Source organism: Passer montanus, unplaced genomic scaffold, assembly GCF_014805655.1.
Source record: "Passer montanus isolate IOZ18808 unplaced genomic scaffold, ASM1480565v1 scaffold1, whole genome shotgun sequence".
In the NCBI taxonomy this organism is placed as follows: domain Eukaryota; kingdom Metazoa; phylum Chordata; class Aves; order Passeriformes; family Passeridae; genus Passer; species Passer montanus.
The window spans coordinates 12,001,696-12,014,975 of NW_024356504.1; the positions used below are offsets into that span (position 1 = coordinate 12,001,696).

The 13,280-nt window shown below is 39.5% G+C and overlaps 1 protein-coding gene across 3 annotated transcripts in view; it reads right to left on the bottom strand.

Moving 5' to 3' along the window:
* Window positions 1-13,280, bottom strand: part of SLC4A10 (solute carrier family 4 member 10) — a 168,383-nt gene that overhangs the window by 135,238 nt on the left and 19,865 nt on the right. Inside the window, exon 1 of one of the 3 annotated variants that reach the window (XM_039710159.1) lies at window positions 13,158-13,274. The exons of 1 other annotated variant lie outside the window; for it this stretch is intronic. In XM_039710159.1, coding sequence (XP_039566093.1) covers window positions 13,158-13,205 — 48 coding nt within the window. In that variant the 5' untranslated portion in view covers window positions 13,206-13,274. Of the gene's footprint in view, window positions 1-13,157; window positions 13,275-13,280 lie in introns of those variants that run through there. One more of the 3 variants, XM_039710317.1, reaches the window with a different exon arrangement.

Genomic DNA, 13,280 nt, shown 5'->3' on the forward strand with positions numbered 1-13,280 from the left:
TATAGATGTCTCCTTTGCTTGTGTGAAAATGAGAATGCACAAGTAGAGCAGACCGGTGTTCTCCTCCCTTTGCTACTGAACGGAGCAAGAGCACAGTCTGACTGGCCTCTCCCAGGTCACTGCTGCTCATTACTAAAACATTTGAGGTCCTACAGGTTCTGCATTTTCCTATGTTTGGGACCTCTCAACCAGGAACTTTCTCCAAAAATATCCAGTCCAAAAAAAAAAATGTAACTGATCAGAAAGAAAATTAACTCTTTGGCGCAAGAAAGGCTCATTTTGGATAACTTGCTATTTTTAAATTATCTCATCTGCAGGTGAATGGGTCATTGGTAAGACCAAAGAGAATTATTTCCTTTTACACAAAACCATCTGAGAGATAACCCACCCTGCAAAGCTAACAAAGACAAACCCTATTTCTTGGACCCCAGTAAGAAAAGCAAAAGCAGAACCACAGAAATCTTTGAAATCCAGTACCTTGCCTCAGGTTACCCCACTATTTGGTTCTTATTGCACAGAGAAAAAAAAAGGAACTAGTAAATGGTCTTTCCTCTGGTATTCAGTCCCTCATTCTGGTGATCAGCAGTTTAAAGTTTTCCTAAGCTGGTGATTGCATCTGTTGAATTAGGATCATTGTACTCAATTACCTAATTCCTTTTTAACCTATTTACATGCATAGCCTCCACAATACCCTTCATCACTCTAATTTCTGCACTTGAACTCTATACTTTCTCAAAAGTGTTTCTCTCATTTTTAACTTAGTAATTGATAAATGTTAAAGAAATTTACTGTTTCTGCTTTAATTAAATCATTTGGATTTATTCTCGATTCACTTTTAATTCTTTATTTTTCACAGTATCACATCCTCTGTCTCCTGAATTGCCTCATTTCAGGAGGCTCCTCATCTAAAGAGCTTCAATTTGAACAGAATTTATTTCCCCACTAGCCAAGAAATCCTGATTCATGTAACACCAAAACATGATCCAGACTTTACAGTCCTGAAAACTCAGCCCTCAGGGCTACCATCAATGACATTATCTGAGACCATGGCAGATGGTCACTGTCACTGTCCCACGAAAGCTGCAGACAGGTCAGACAACATCTAGTATTCTCCTTCTTTTTTTTTCCCTTGAAGAAATTAAAAAATAATGTGCAGAAAGCTCTCTGAAACATCTTTTTATATTGAGTCCCCATCAGCAGCCACTTAACTCTCAGACACACACTTGTGTGCAGCAAAAGAAACAGAAGAGCAGGAAGAAATGCCTGAGCAGAGCACAGCACTGGAAAGAGGCATATCCTGGACAATGGGCATGCTGGACAGAAGAGAGAAAACCACTCCAGGGGAAAAGTAAGTTTGTTCCAGACAAAGGATACTGACAGCCAGCAGTAGCACCTAAAAATCAAGATACTGCCTCAAAAAATGAGATACAGAAATAAGCACACATAGGACAATTTTTGCCTTCTGGATTATGAAGACTGATGCTTTCACATTTTCAATCTCTACCATGAGAGCCAAAATCTTGCCTATTTTTTTTTAACTTTCAAATAAATAACTATAATATTGGTGTTTTCTTGGTGTCAAAGTTATAAGATTGCAAGATTATAGCAGAAAGAATAATGATTAATAATTTTTTGATACTAAATTTTCTTTGTTTTTCATAATTTCTTGCTCTAAGCATTATATTCACACTTGGACCACTTATGGCACATCAGTAATTTAACATTGCCAAATACTAGAAACTTCCTTATCACCATATCCCTATCCTCACCAATAAAGTTATCTAAAATGAAAATATGAGACACTTGAAAATTGAGATTTTGTAAATTAATCATGCTGCTGACTATGGATTGAGACATTTTCCAATTCCAGTAAGTAAAGGAAAAAGGGAAAAATACTTATTTTTTCTTTTCCTTCTTTTTTTTTAATTTTAAAACCATTTCTGATATTTGTTGGAAGCTGCTTTGAGACTTAAAATATTGCAATAAATCTCAATGTGATTTCAGTGCCTTGAAGAAGTTTGGTCAATAGGAAATGTTGAGCACTTGCCAACTCAGAACCAAGCCTGGGTCTGGATAATTCCAAGATTCTGTGCGGTACTGGAGCAGGCTGCCCAGAGCAGCTGTGGATGCCTCCATTCATGGCAGTGCTCAAGGCCAGGCTGGATGAGGCTTTCAGCAACCTGCTCTAGTGGAAGGTGCCCCTGCCCATGGCACAAAGGGGGCTGGAATGAGATGATTTGTAAGGTTCCTTCAAGCCCAAACCACTCTATGGTTCTATGAAATGGAGTAGAACAAGTACTAAACCACAGTATTAGTAACAAACTCAAAGGAAAATTCACTTAGCTGTGTATTTCTTGAAAGCTGAAACCATTCAATCAAATTGCATATACCAGGTAGAAATTTTAAAAAGGATTCCCATTAAAATTAAATGTATTTTCATATTTGCATATACAGACACGGAAAACACATCCTTTCTAAATATACAAGGAAAGCCTGTGGAAGAAATATTAAATGTTAGCAGGGAAATAATCAGTTCATAATGAACTGTAAAAAACAAAGACAAATTAAAAAAATAAGTCATAACAACTACAAATTGATATTATTTTCCCATATAAAATATATGAGTAGCAGAACTAGACCTAGGTCTAGAAATGAGTTATTAAAAACTGTACTACAACTGTGAAGCATTAAAAATGTATTACAGGTTGCACACACCATCTATCAATACTTTTTTTTTGCTCAAGTCAATTTTGTCAGACTTATTTTAATGCTTTTTATTACTTTTTAATAAATATGCATAATGGAAGCACTATATAAACAGTTATTTCTGCAATCACTGTGAAATGAAAAATTAAAAACTCAAAGATGAAAGTATAGCAGATAATAGAATAAAAATTACAGTATTTGTACAAGACAAATCATAATGCTCTAGAAATTTTTTCATTTCATGTCCATAAAAAAGCATTTGCCCTATTCCATAAAATTTTATATTTGTTGTGGATGAAAATTGGAAGCTTTCTTATTCTGAAAAAAAAGAAAAATACAAACTGAGAGGTATTTTTAACTCTGTCCATTCACAATTTATAACTATTATTATTTGAACTCTTAGAGCAAGCACTTTATGTGATTACAGTCATAATGATTATGCTTCAGTACCTCAGTAATTTCCATGAGCAGTCTGGAGAGTAACAAACTTAGAGAAAATTAGTAGATTTTTGTATTGCCAGAGATGTATTTGTTTGCAATCATGCTACTAAGCACGCTTGTTGTTCATGTGTCCTCTCCTGGCCCCTGACCAGGCCAGTCACAGACCAGGACCAGGGAGTGACAGACCTGCACCCACTCAGAAGGAAACCACAGTCTTCATCCCAAAAAGTTCACACCATTTTTTTCCTAAACAAATAAACATACAATATAACCACTAAAGTTTATACAGCATCTTATCCATGCTTTAATATTCTTTCTTCTTACCATGTTTATTCCTATGGGATGCCAAGCACAAAGCAGATTAGCCCAATTTTCTCAAGGGTAAACCTACATGGCATTTATGCAAGGTCAGCGCACACAACTAAGGGACTTGAAGAGAAGCTTTGATTCCGTCTACCTTGCAGCAGTTTTTCTGTACAGCTATCCTTTATATGCAATCCAAGAGAGAAAAGACAGACACAAGCAAATAAATCTTAAATAGTTAATAACTTTTGATGAGTATCATAGTTAGCAATTTTAGTAGTCTAAGAGTCACCAAGAATTGGTTTTGCAGAGACACCTGTTTCTAATATTGCCACTGAAACATTACTCAGAATTTTTATATGATGAGCTGATCTTAATACCAGACCACTTTTGGAATCATAATTTCTACAGTTTTAGATTTAAAAACAATTATTTCAGAGCAAGAATGCTACTTTCCCAGCAGAGCTTCTCAGATCCTGCATTGGATGCATCATCAAAACCTACATCCTTTGTTGAGCTACCCGAGACATATTAGTCATATGAATGTGTAACGGACTGGATTGTATAAGTCTGAATCACTCACAGAAGAATAAACAAAACAATTTCGTCAGGTTTTACATATCTCCACGTTCACATGTTTTGATAATAACTTTCATTAGATATCTTAAATATTTCCATATTTTTCTTCAAAAGATTATTTCACATAGTTCAATTTGCACTCTCTAGCTTAACATTTTTCATAGACATACATATATTAACAAGTTTCACATTTATAGAGAAATTTGGGGGAGGGAGGCAGGGTAAGACAGCTTTGGGATTTGGTATTTTTTGGCTATAACGTAATGGGGTTTGCAAGCTCTAATCCTTTTACCATGTACAGTCCCACAATATCTGCTAATGGGAACACAGTTCCTGTAGCAGAAATTATTCCAAGGCAAATCCCTCATCATGGGTACATTTCTCAAAAACATCTCTTGTCCTCTACAAGCTGGCTTGTCAGCAGAACTCCTTGCTAAAGCACGCACATTCTTCACCAGCTTGATATTTTTCAAGGCAAAAAGGGCTTTGCTGCCTCTGTTATTTTTGCCCAGATTTGGCCAGCACTGGACAGAGAACTGGTGGGGGGGGGAATCATAATTCACAATTATTCACTGGAGAGTTACTAGTTTCATTTCAATTGGTCTTCACTCCAGAGGCAACTGCAGTTGTGTTGCTCTGGGCAATACTGGCTAACATTTAGAAACCTCTCATCTACCTGGGGCTGGGCAAATAGAAAAAAATGTTCACATATTTGCTGGCCAAAGTAAATCAATTCAGATACAGCAGACACAAAGCCCTGAACTTTTAGGTAAGACAAACTGAAATTAACACAATCAAATGACACAAACTAGAGACCACTAAAAAGCATTTCATCCTCTCTAAAGCTGAATGTGGCTTTTTCTTTAAAAGATCCTTTTAAAGTCTTTTTCTGCCTATGCTGTTTTAGGCAAAATCACTTGAGTTACATGAGTTTTCAGTGTATACTCCACAGCAGGGTTTTTCTCAATCCATTCCCCTACAAGATGAGGACTGAGGGTGAGGGGTTATTCCAAAAGCAAGAGGCACATTTGATGTTGATGGGGAAATCCAGACAGATCACCACAGAAAAAAACTCCTTTTTCTGAAATTGGTGAGGATAAGCATGAAGGCTTCTGCACTGCTCAATGCTATTTTTGAGAGCATATTCACCTAATCTTGAATCATTCAGCTGCTTCTCCCAAAATAAGGAATTCACTTATTATTAGAATTTTCATGAGAAGATTCTCAGATGAGTATGAAACACAGCTTTATAAGTGCTTTTACAGCTTATTGCTACATTTAATTTCAAAAGCTATTATAAGATTGCAATAAAAACAAGTGGACATAGTTAAGTATTTCACTACAGCACAGTCATAAAGAGGAAAAACATAATAAAGTGGAAGCTTTCTAAAAGACAATTATACAGTCAATCAAGTCTTATGTTTGAGCATTTCTATCTTCTCTTCAAATAAAGGGAAAGGATAACACCAGTTGAAGGAGATGGAAAATATGGGTTACAATCCAAGTTATGAAATTTACTGCAAAAAAAATAAAAGTATGCTAAAATCTCAGCCCAGAGCAGACTTGCAGATACTGCATGAAGATTTGCCGTGGTGATGGTACCTTGGAAACATACGAGCCTCAAATGAAGTAGCAATAGTCTCAAAGAACTGGAAACTAAGTTGTTTCTGAGGAACAGCATTGAGGGCTGGCAGCAACTGCTGCACAGACTTGGGGATGAGGGGGCAGAAGGGAACTAATTTTATTCTATAAATTCTTTTAAAATACCAATACATATAATATCCCTTCTGCTGACACGATAATGTGCTGTTCTGGGACACTCCGGTTCTATTTTGGTAGCTACTTAAATAGGTCACAAAAATGATTAAAAGAAATGCTTAATGCATTTTTAGGAAAATGGATACAGGTTATCACATTTTCATGAATTCAAAGATAGACGAACGACCACTATTCCACAGCCAACAGGAAATTCTATTTTGTGTTACATTCTTCATACTATAGAGTATAGCAGGAGAATAATTTTATTCCCGTATATGCTATTCTTCGACTTTATAAAGAAAAAATATCAAGACAACTAGTCAGTACAAAAAAAAAAAATCTAAAGCACTTAAAATCTACACAGTCTCCCTTATTGTGCATTGTGTAATATTATCATATTTACAACACTATGAACATCCTTGATACCACACGACCACCACAAAGTTTTCAATGGTATTCAGAATTCAAAATTTTTCAGATTTGACATGAAATCACACTCTTGCTATTGCATGCTTACCACTAAAGTAAAACCCCTGTGCACATTCATGTGTTGATAGGGAAGTTTACACATACCTACCATCTCCTCTCCAGAAAAGACATGGCATTTTGCTCTCAACTTTAATGGCATTGTTTGCCAGACTAATTACAGTTGAAGTACCTATTTTTCATTCTTGCCAGGATCTAATAGCAGGGTTGAGTCTCTTTCCCATCCTTACATAGTTTCAGTGACTATGAATGGCTCCAGAGATAATCTAGCACAACTGCTAGTAACTGGTCTCTGGAACTATTCTTCAAAACAGTGGTTTCAGATCAAGGGTATTTTGAATTTATAGCATTTTAACCACTATTAATAAAAGTTTCCAGGAAATGGTGCAAAATTTTTTTAATCTCTCTCCAAAAACTTCACAAACATGCATTATTTTCTGTCATTTTTGAGTATCATATCTAATTCCTGTGACAGTAATTGCTGCCAGGGAAATTTGTCCTGGAACTTCTTGCAGGCCCACTAATGCAGACAGAGTACTACACTCTTTAAAAAGTCAAGAGGATTCCACAAAGGTTTAAAAATCTACACTTCAGATTGGCATTTTGCAGATACAAATTAATAAATAATGTTGCATTTTATGGTTTTAAAACCTGCTTGAAACAAAATGGATCAACAGTGAGCATTTATCACAGCAAGATAATCTTTGAATATGTTTACAGTAAATGTATATGTTTATAATAAATTCATTATTTAGGTGAACTTAACTGAGGGTATCAACACTTATAATCCAGATAAACTACTTCTTTCTCCTTAGTTTGCACTTAACCTATCATCCATCTATAACATACTTGTGCCAAAAAGACAAAAGTGAGCTCTTTTCACAGAATGATAGGACTGGAAGAGATCTCGTGAGGTCTTCTAGTCCATTACTGAGCTCTAAAGCAGCAGTAACTGTCTTACCTATTCCTACAGATGGGTAATAGGCTCCACAATCATACCAGCCAACTTGTCCCATTACTACATCACTCGTAGCATTAGACAGCTTTTCTTAACTTGCTTTTAAGATTGTCCCATAACCTTTTTCTTGGTTAGGGATCCCTTCCCTTGGTTGATCATTTTTGCATCAGTATTACATACCAAACGTGTCTCCAGGCTAAGGAACCCCAGTTTCTTCAAATGCTCTTTCATATTTTTAGGCCCATGCTCATTTTTATTGTTCTTGGCTTTTTCTACAATTTTCTCAAAACACACATATACTACTGCACTAATCAACTAATGCCTTACAAAGGCCAAACATTAGCTCATGTAACTTGCAGACTTCATTTCTCTTAAATATGTTACTGCACCAGTTTTCTTGCAGCAAATTCCTAGTCTATTTGATTAAAACTGAGATCTTACAAATCTTGACCTTATCTCTCACATCTCCAATAAATTTCAATATGTATTTATTTATAAACTTTGTGATGTCTCATAAATACCTAATTAAACAAAGTGGAAAGGCTCTAAGTAGGAAAACAGGGAAATCAGCAAAGACAGAGAAGACTCAAGATTCAAGATACTATTTTGTGCCTGCTGTACAAGGAGGCAAAAACCCTGGCTTTCATGTTTCTGTCCTTACATTTCCTTGCCCATGGAATTTAGTCAGTTCCCTTTTGCCTTTCATACCAGCCAGCCATAATGCCCTTGATTCTCCAAGTTTGCACAAAACTCCACACCTCATTTACCCTCATTTCACCCTGCAACTTCTTTTTCCCCGAGATATTTCTTCTATTTTTAGCAATAGCCTTTATTATCTATTCCAGCTTTCACCTTGCCTATCCTAATAAACAACCTTGTAGAACAAGGGTGGATTTTAATTATCTTTAAATATGCTACGCTTTTTTTCATTTCATGAAAAGAACTTTTAAACTGCAACAACATTGAAAATTGTATGAACACATGCAGTGCTACATCAATTTGTATGACATCAAAATGGCATTATTATTGCAAAAGGAGTCAGATACATGCAATTCTTCAATATTGGGCCTTTTACAAGGCAGACCTGAACCTATGAAAGGAACATGCAATGCCTATGGCTTTCTCTTCCCATATCAGACACACAACTAATTGTCTAAGACACTTGACAGTGGATTAAGTATTCCCTCACCTACTTAAATCCTCTCAGCCATTGAAACTGTAAACATTACTTATTTAAGAAGCATTATTAGATGTCAGTGGAAGTATTTTGTTTTGGAATTCATTCTATATTTTTTCCAAAGGACAAAGTAGAGAGAAGATACAATTATCAACAGAGGAAACTGAAAGCATATATTTAACGAGTGGAATTTGTGGGAAGAAATCAAACAAGTTATAGATGCATTAAGGTGGGATGCTTTCCACACAGTATTCTTTTTTTGGGGGTTTGTTTTTTGGTTTGTTTTTTTGTTTGTTTTTTTTTTGGTGTAAATATATCTCAGGCTGACATTTATTCTTAAACAGAAATGCCAGAGAACACCATATGATCCAGATGTATTTTTTTTAACCATGACACTGGCAAATATAAGGGAGAATTTGGGGGGGCTCAAATAAACCGTTGATTGTGATTGTTATTTCATTTCTTTCTAGCATTTTCTGGGCAAAGTTTTCTTTTTTCTTTTCATTTAGACTTGGAATCAGGCAGTAATAAAGAAAATACCAAGAGCAGAAATTCAGTCCTAAATTTATACTTACAATTAAGTTTTAGGGTTTTATTTTCAATGTTGCCATTATCTCAGCACTCTTGTCTTGAAAATGTATTACTGCCTCTGTATTTTTCCAAAAGAATCACAGCATCCCCGCAGCCTGTAAACTTGCCTTAAGTGTTGCTATAATGCTGTACTCTGGAGAAGTGAACTGGGGATGAGTACTGTTATACAAACCAGGGGTCAGGCTCTGACACCCCTTCTCACAATGAGCAATACATTTCATCTGCAAGTCTCATCCAAGGTCCCACTCAGCATCAACAAAAGCAAAAGAATTTGGCCTGTTAGTGTGAGCAGCTTCCCACACTCACCTGCTACATTAAAAATAGTTACTTCCCAAGATCTTGCTATACCATTCTCCCACATACAGAGTCCTAAGCAGCAATAACTGCGTGCCATTTGCAGCAGCACAAGAGTGCTCTTGATACAAACACTGTCTTACCTAGAGCATACACATCGCACGCTGTAGCGCATGCATATGCAGCATCCACATATAGCTCAGCAACATCGTGCTTTAAGGCCTTGTATCCACCAGACTGGAGCAAGAAATTTAAAAATAAAAAAGCAAATAAATACAACAAAATAGCTCTTTAATTTTAAGACTGAATAAGGAGGGCGAGAGAACATGAACTTAGGAAAAAGTCAATTTCACTTTCCATACATGGGTTTTACTGCTACCTTCAGAAAACATAGGAAAATAACATGCCTAAGATAAAAATAGTTTGCAAAAATATCTGCATTTTGTCTATACATCTTCCTTATATCCAAAATATCAAGCCTCTATCAAATAACAATCCTATTTTAAAAACCAATTTTGATTTGCATATGAGAGATCCAGAATCTACAGGAACAAACATTAACAACTTGTGCTACAAAAAATTGCCAATAAAGTCACAATAAAGCAACAATTTTCAAAATAATTTCCATGCAATCAGGTATACATGTACACAACAAACTCACAATATTTAGTTGTTAGGAAATCAACAGAAGATCTTTGTGGAGGTCTGCAGATTGTTTCCCCTGTTCTGTAAACAAATGATGACTCCTCAGAAATCTTTCAATTACTCACAACTATTTAAAGCATTCTGAATAATGACTCAAAAAAAACATACTTGATGACTGATAAATAAATCACTAGATGATTCTGAAAGCACACAAATACTTTTTGTTACCATATTAGTATATATACTGAACAATACAAATTAAGACTATATTTGCATTTTCAAGAGCAGCTTCAACAATTTATTTCCAGGTGAACAATTTCCTTTTTAATTTATTTATACAATATTGCACTTATGGTAAATTAGCAAAAGATTTCCAGTAATTTTCACCAAAACCTGTCCACGCTGAAAAAAAACCCAAACATTAGCACAACTGCTAACAAGGTTATTGTCTCTGTATAAGACCTGTTTTCAAAAAAAGTGACAGGAAACTACCAAGGAAATTATTTAGTTCCTGAGAACCACAGGCAACAATGTACTTTATTAGTTGTCAAATTGCTAGGAATTGGGGTTTTCAATTAAAAGCTTGCATAACAAATCAAGAACACATGACTAACACCAGAATAAAAGTAGATTCCATGTTGTACAGACTGTGGGATTTTGGTGGGAAATTTTATTGAGGCCTCGCTATCTCTGAGCACCATTAGTAGATAAAATTAATAAAGGACTACCTTCTCAATCTTACTAGAAATAACAATTAAAATATATAGTGTGTTACAGTTTCATAAAAAAGAAAAAAAAATTAACTCTGTTGCACATAGCAAAGCCCCCAGACTAACCCCTGGAGGGAAAAAAACTCTGCTAGAAGCCTTTTTCTTCATACTCAGAGCCCACTGACCTGGGACAACACTTGGGAACAGACCTGTATCAACCCTACAGCTTGCATTCCTGTTCTGTTTGTCTCCAGTCAAGATGAGGATAGATACCCAGAACAGAAGTCCTCTAAAGGCTTCTGTGTCACAACATTACCTCCCAGCCTAACAGACCTTAGCACCGATCAGCTCTCACCTATTCCTGTTCCCCAAACTCTGCCATGACTCCAGGTACAAGACTCCCAGCATGCAAAAGGAATTTCTGCCTTACAGGGCCCTAGACAGCAGCCAGGCTGAGACTGCCACAGCACAAACACACACTTTACTGCCTGACACACACAGAAAACATCACCAGAACCAGAAATCTTGAAGAAACTGTGCCTTTTGCCATCATTGTGGCAGGAAATCAATGCTGTGTTTTGAGCTGCACAGGTCCTCTCAGACACCACAAGAGTGAGAGAGGATACATGCCACATATATTTATTACACGGAGAAGTCTCCCGTGCCCACTTGAGGCAAATACAATTGAATTAATTAGCTGTAGTAAATGGAGGTGGGAATGAGGACACAAGGTACTGACCTGCAGCTCTGCAGAGAGGTACTGCACCAGGGCAAGGCCCCTGCGGGAACAAGGGACAATTGTCCCCTCATCAGCACACAAGAAATATTATCTTCTTTGGTGCTCTCAACCACAGCAACAGCCTTTTTTTTTTTCTGGGCACAGCCCTGGAGAAACAAAATTTAAAGCCAGACAGCCCAAGGCAATCCTGCAGTTGTGCCTTCTGAAAGATGACTCCTCTGGCTCCCTGTGCAGTGGCCATTGCACAGAGATGACACACGGTGACAAAGTGAGACTAGCACACAGGCCAGCAAGGTATGAGCAAGAGCAAAACTGCTACTGACTGCTGCATTAGTGTGAAACACTAAGGACTAAGCCTTCCATGGAATCACTGTCACAAACTACAGATGGAAACTTGGTTTACACTTAATTGTGTCTCTCTACAGAAAGGAGCTCGGCAGCCAGTCTGTCAGGGAAAGCAACAGGACCTTCTACTCCACTGTCAGAAACTGAGAGAGCAGCCAGTAATAGAAGGAGGATTCAAAAAAGGGATCCAGAAAGCAATGGGGAAAAACTGTCCCTGCCACAAGGAAAAAGAAGATGCCAGAGATAACCTCACACTGTGTAGCAACCTGCCACCTGATTGCAAAATGGACCACGTCAACAGATGATGGGAACAGACCCTATGAAAAACGGGCTTGCCACGAGCGCATCTCATCAACCTGCAGCAGCTGAGACTTGTCTCTCTCAGGCTTTGTCAATGTTGTGCAGCTCGCCGTGCTAACACACAGCCATTTCAGGAGCAGCAAAGCCTCTACAGACCTATGCAGTGTGTTGACAGGGATGTGTACGCACAGGCAGACACTTGTGTATGTACATGAGAGACTTTTCCTTGCCCCAGACAGATTTCCTGTGCAAGGCAGGAACCACCATTCACAAACAGAATCTCAGTATCAGATCGAGATCGACACCCACAGTTAAACCTTCTGTGTCTGCAACCCTGTGTTTGGGGGAGGCCTGGCAGGAAAAAGGGTCCCTATGGATCTAACGGTGTTGAAAGCCCCCCATCAACTGATCCCTCTCCCGCTTGCATGGAAAAGGCTGCCCAGCCGTAGCTGTGCCAGTGCTCCGAGGAAGGACAGGGTGCACCGCGTCCCCCTCAGACAACAATAACCCCGCATCACCAGCTCCACGGCTGAGCACAAGAGACTGCGACACGGCAGCACGAAGCACAGCCCGGGATCCATCCGGCGGGAGGCAGACCCTGCCGTGTCAGTGCCGGCCCTCAGCAGATTCCTCTGCGGTCTGCAAGCGAGGAGGGCCAGGGACCCCCGGATCCTGCCCCAGCGGGAGCGGGATGCCCGCGGGGCTGCCTCAGGTGCTCGCTCCCCTGCGCTGCCCCACCGCCGGGGAGCAGGGGGGCAAGAGCGCTGAGAAAGGAGATGTCGGAGGCAGGGGGACACGAAGAGAGGCGGTACCGAGAGGAAGGGGATGCATGAGGCGGGGGCCCGGAGGGCAGGGTGCTTGCCCCGGAGGGACACACGTACACACACGCACAAACCCACACCGCTCCATCCCCGGGCGTCCCGGCGCCGAGACACTCCCGCCGCCGCGGCATCGCCCGGCACCGGAGCGAGCCAACCTGTTTCCCCACGCACCGAGAAATCGGCTGCGGTGCCCAGCGCGGGCGGGCGGGCGGGAGGGAAGGCGGCCCCCGCGCCCCCTCCCCGGCCGCCTCCCCGCGGGGCGCGTCGCAACCCCCCGGCCGGGGCCGCGCTGCGGCAGCCGTACCGTGGGCAGCAGCGGCTCCATCTGCGCCCCTTGGTCCTGAGTCTCCATGCGGCGGCGGCGGGGCTGCGGCGACGCCCCCTCCCCGCCGCCCGCGGGCCGGGGCGCTCCCCGGGCGCTGCGGGA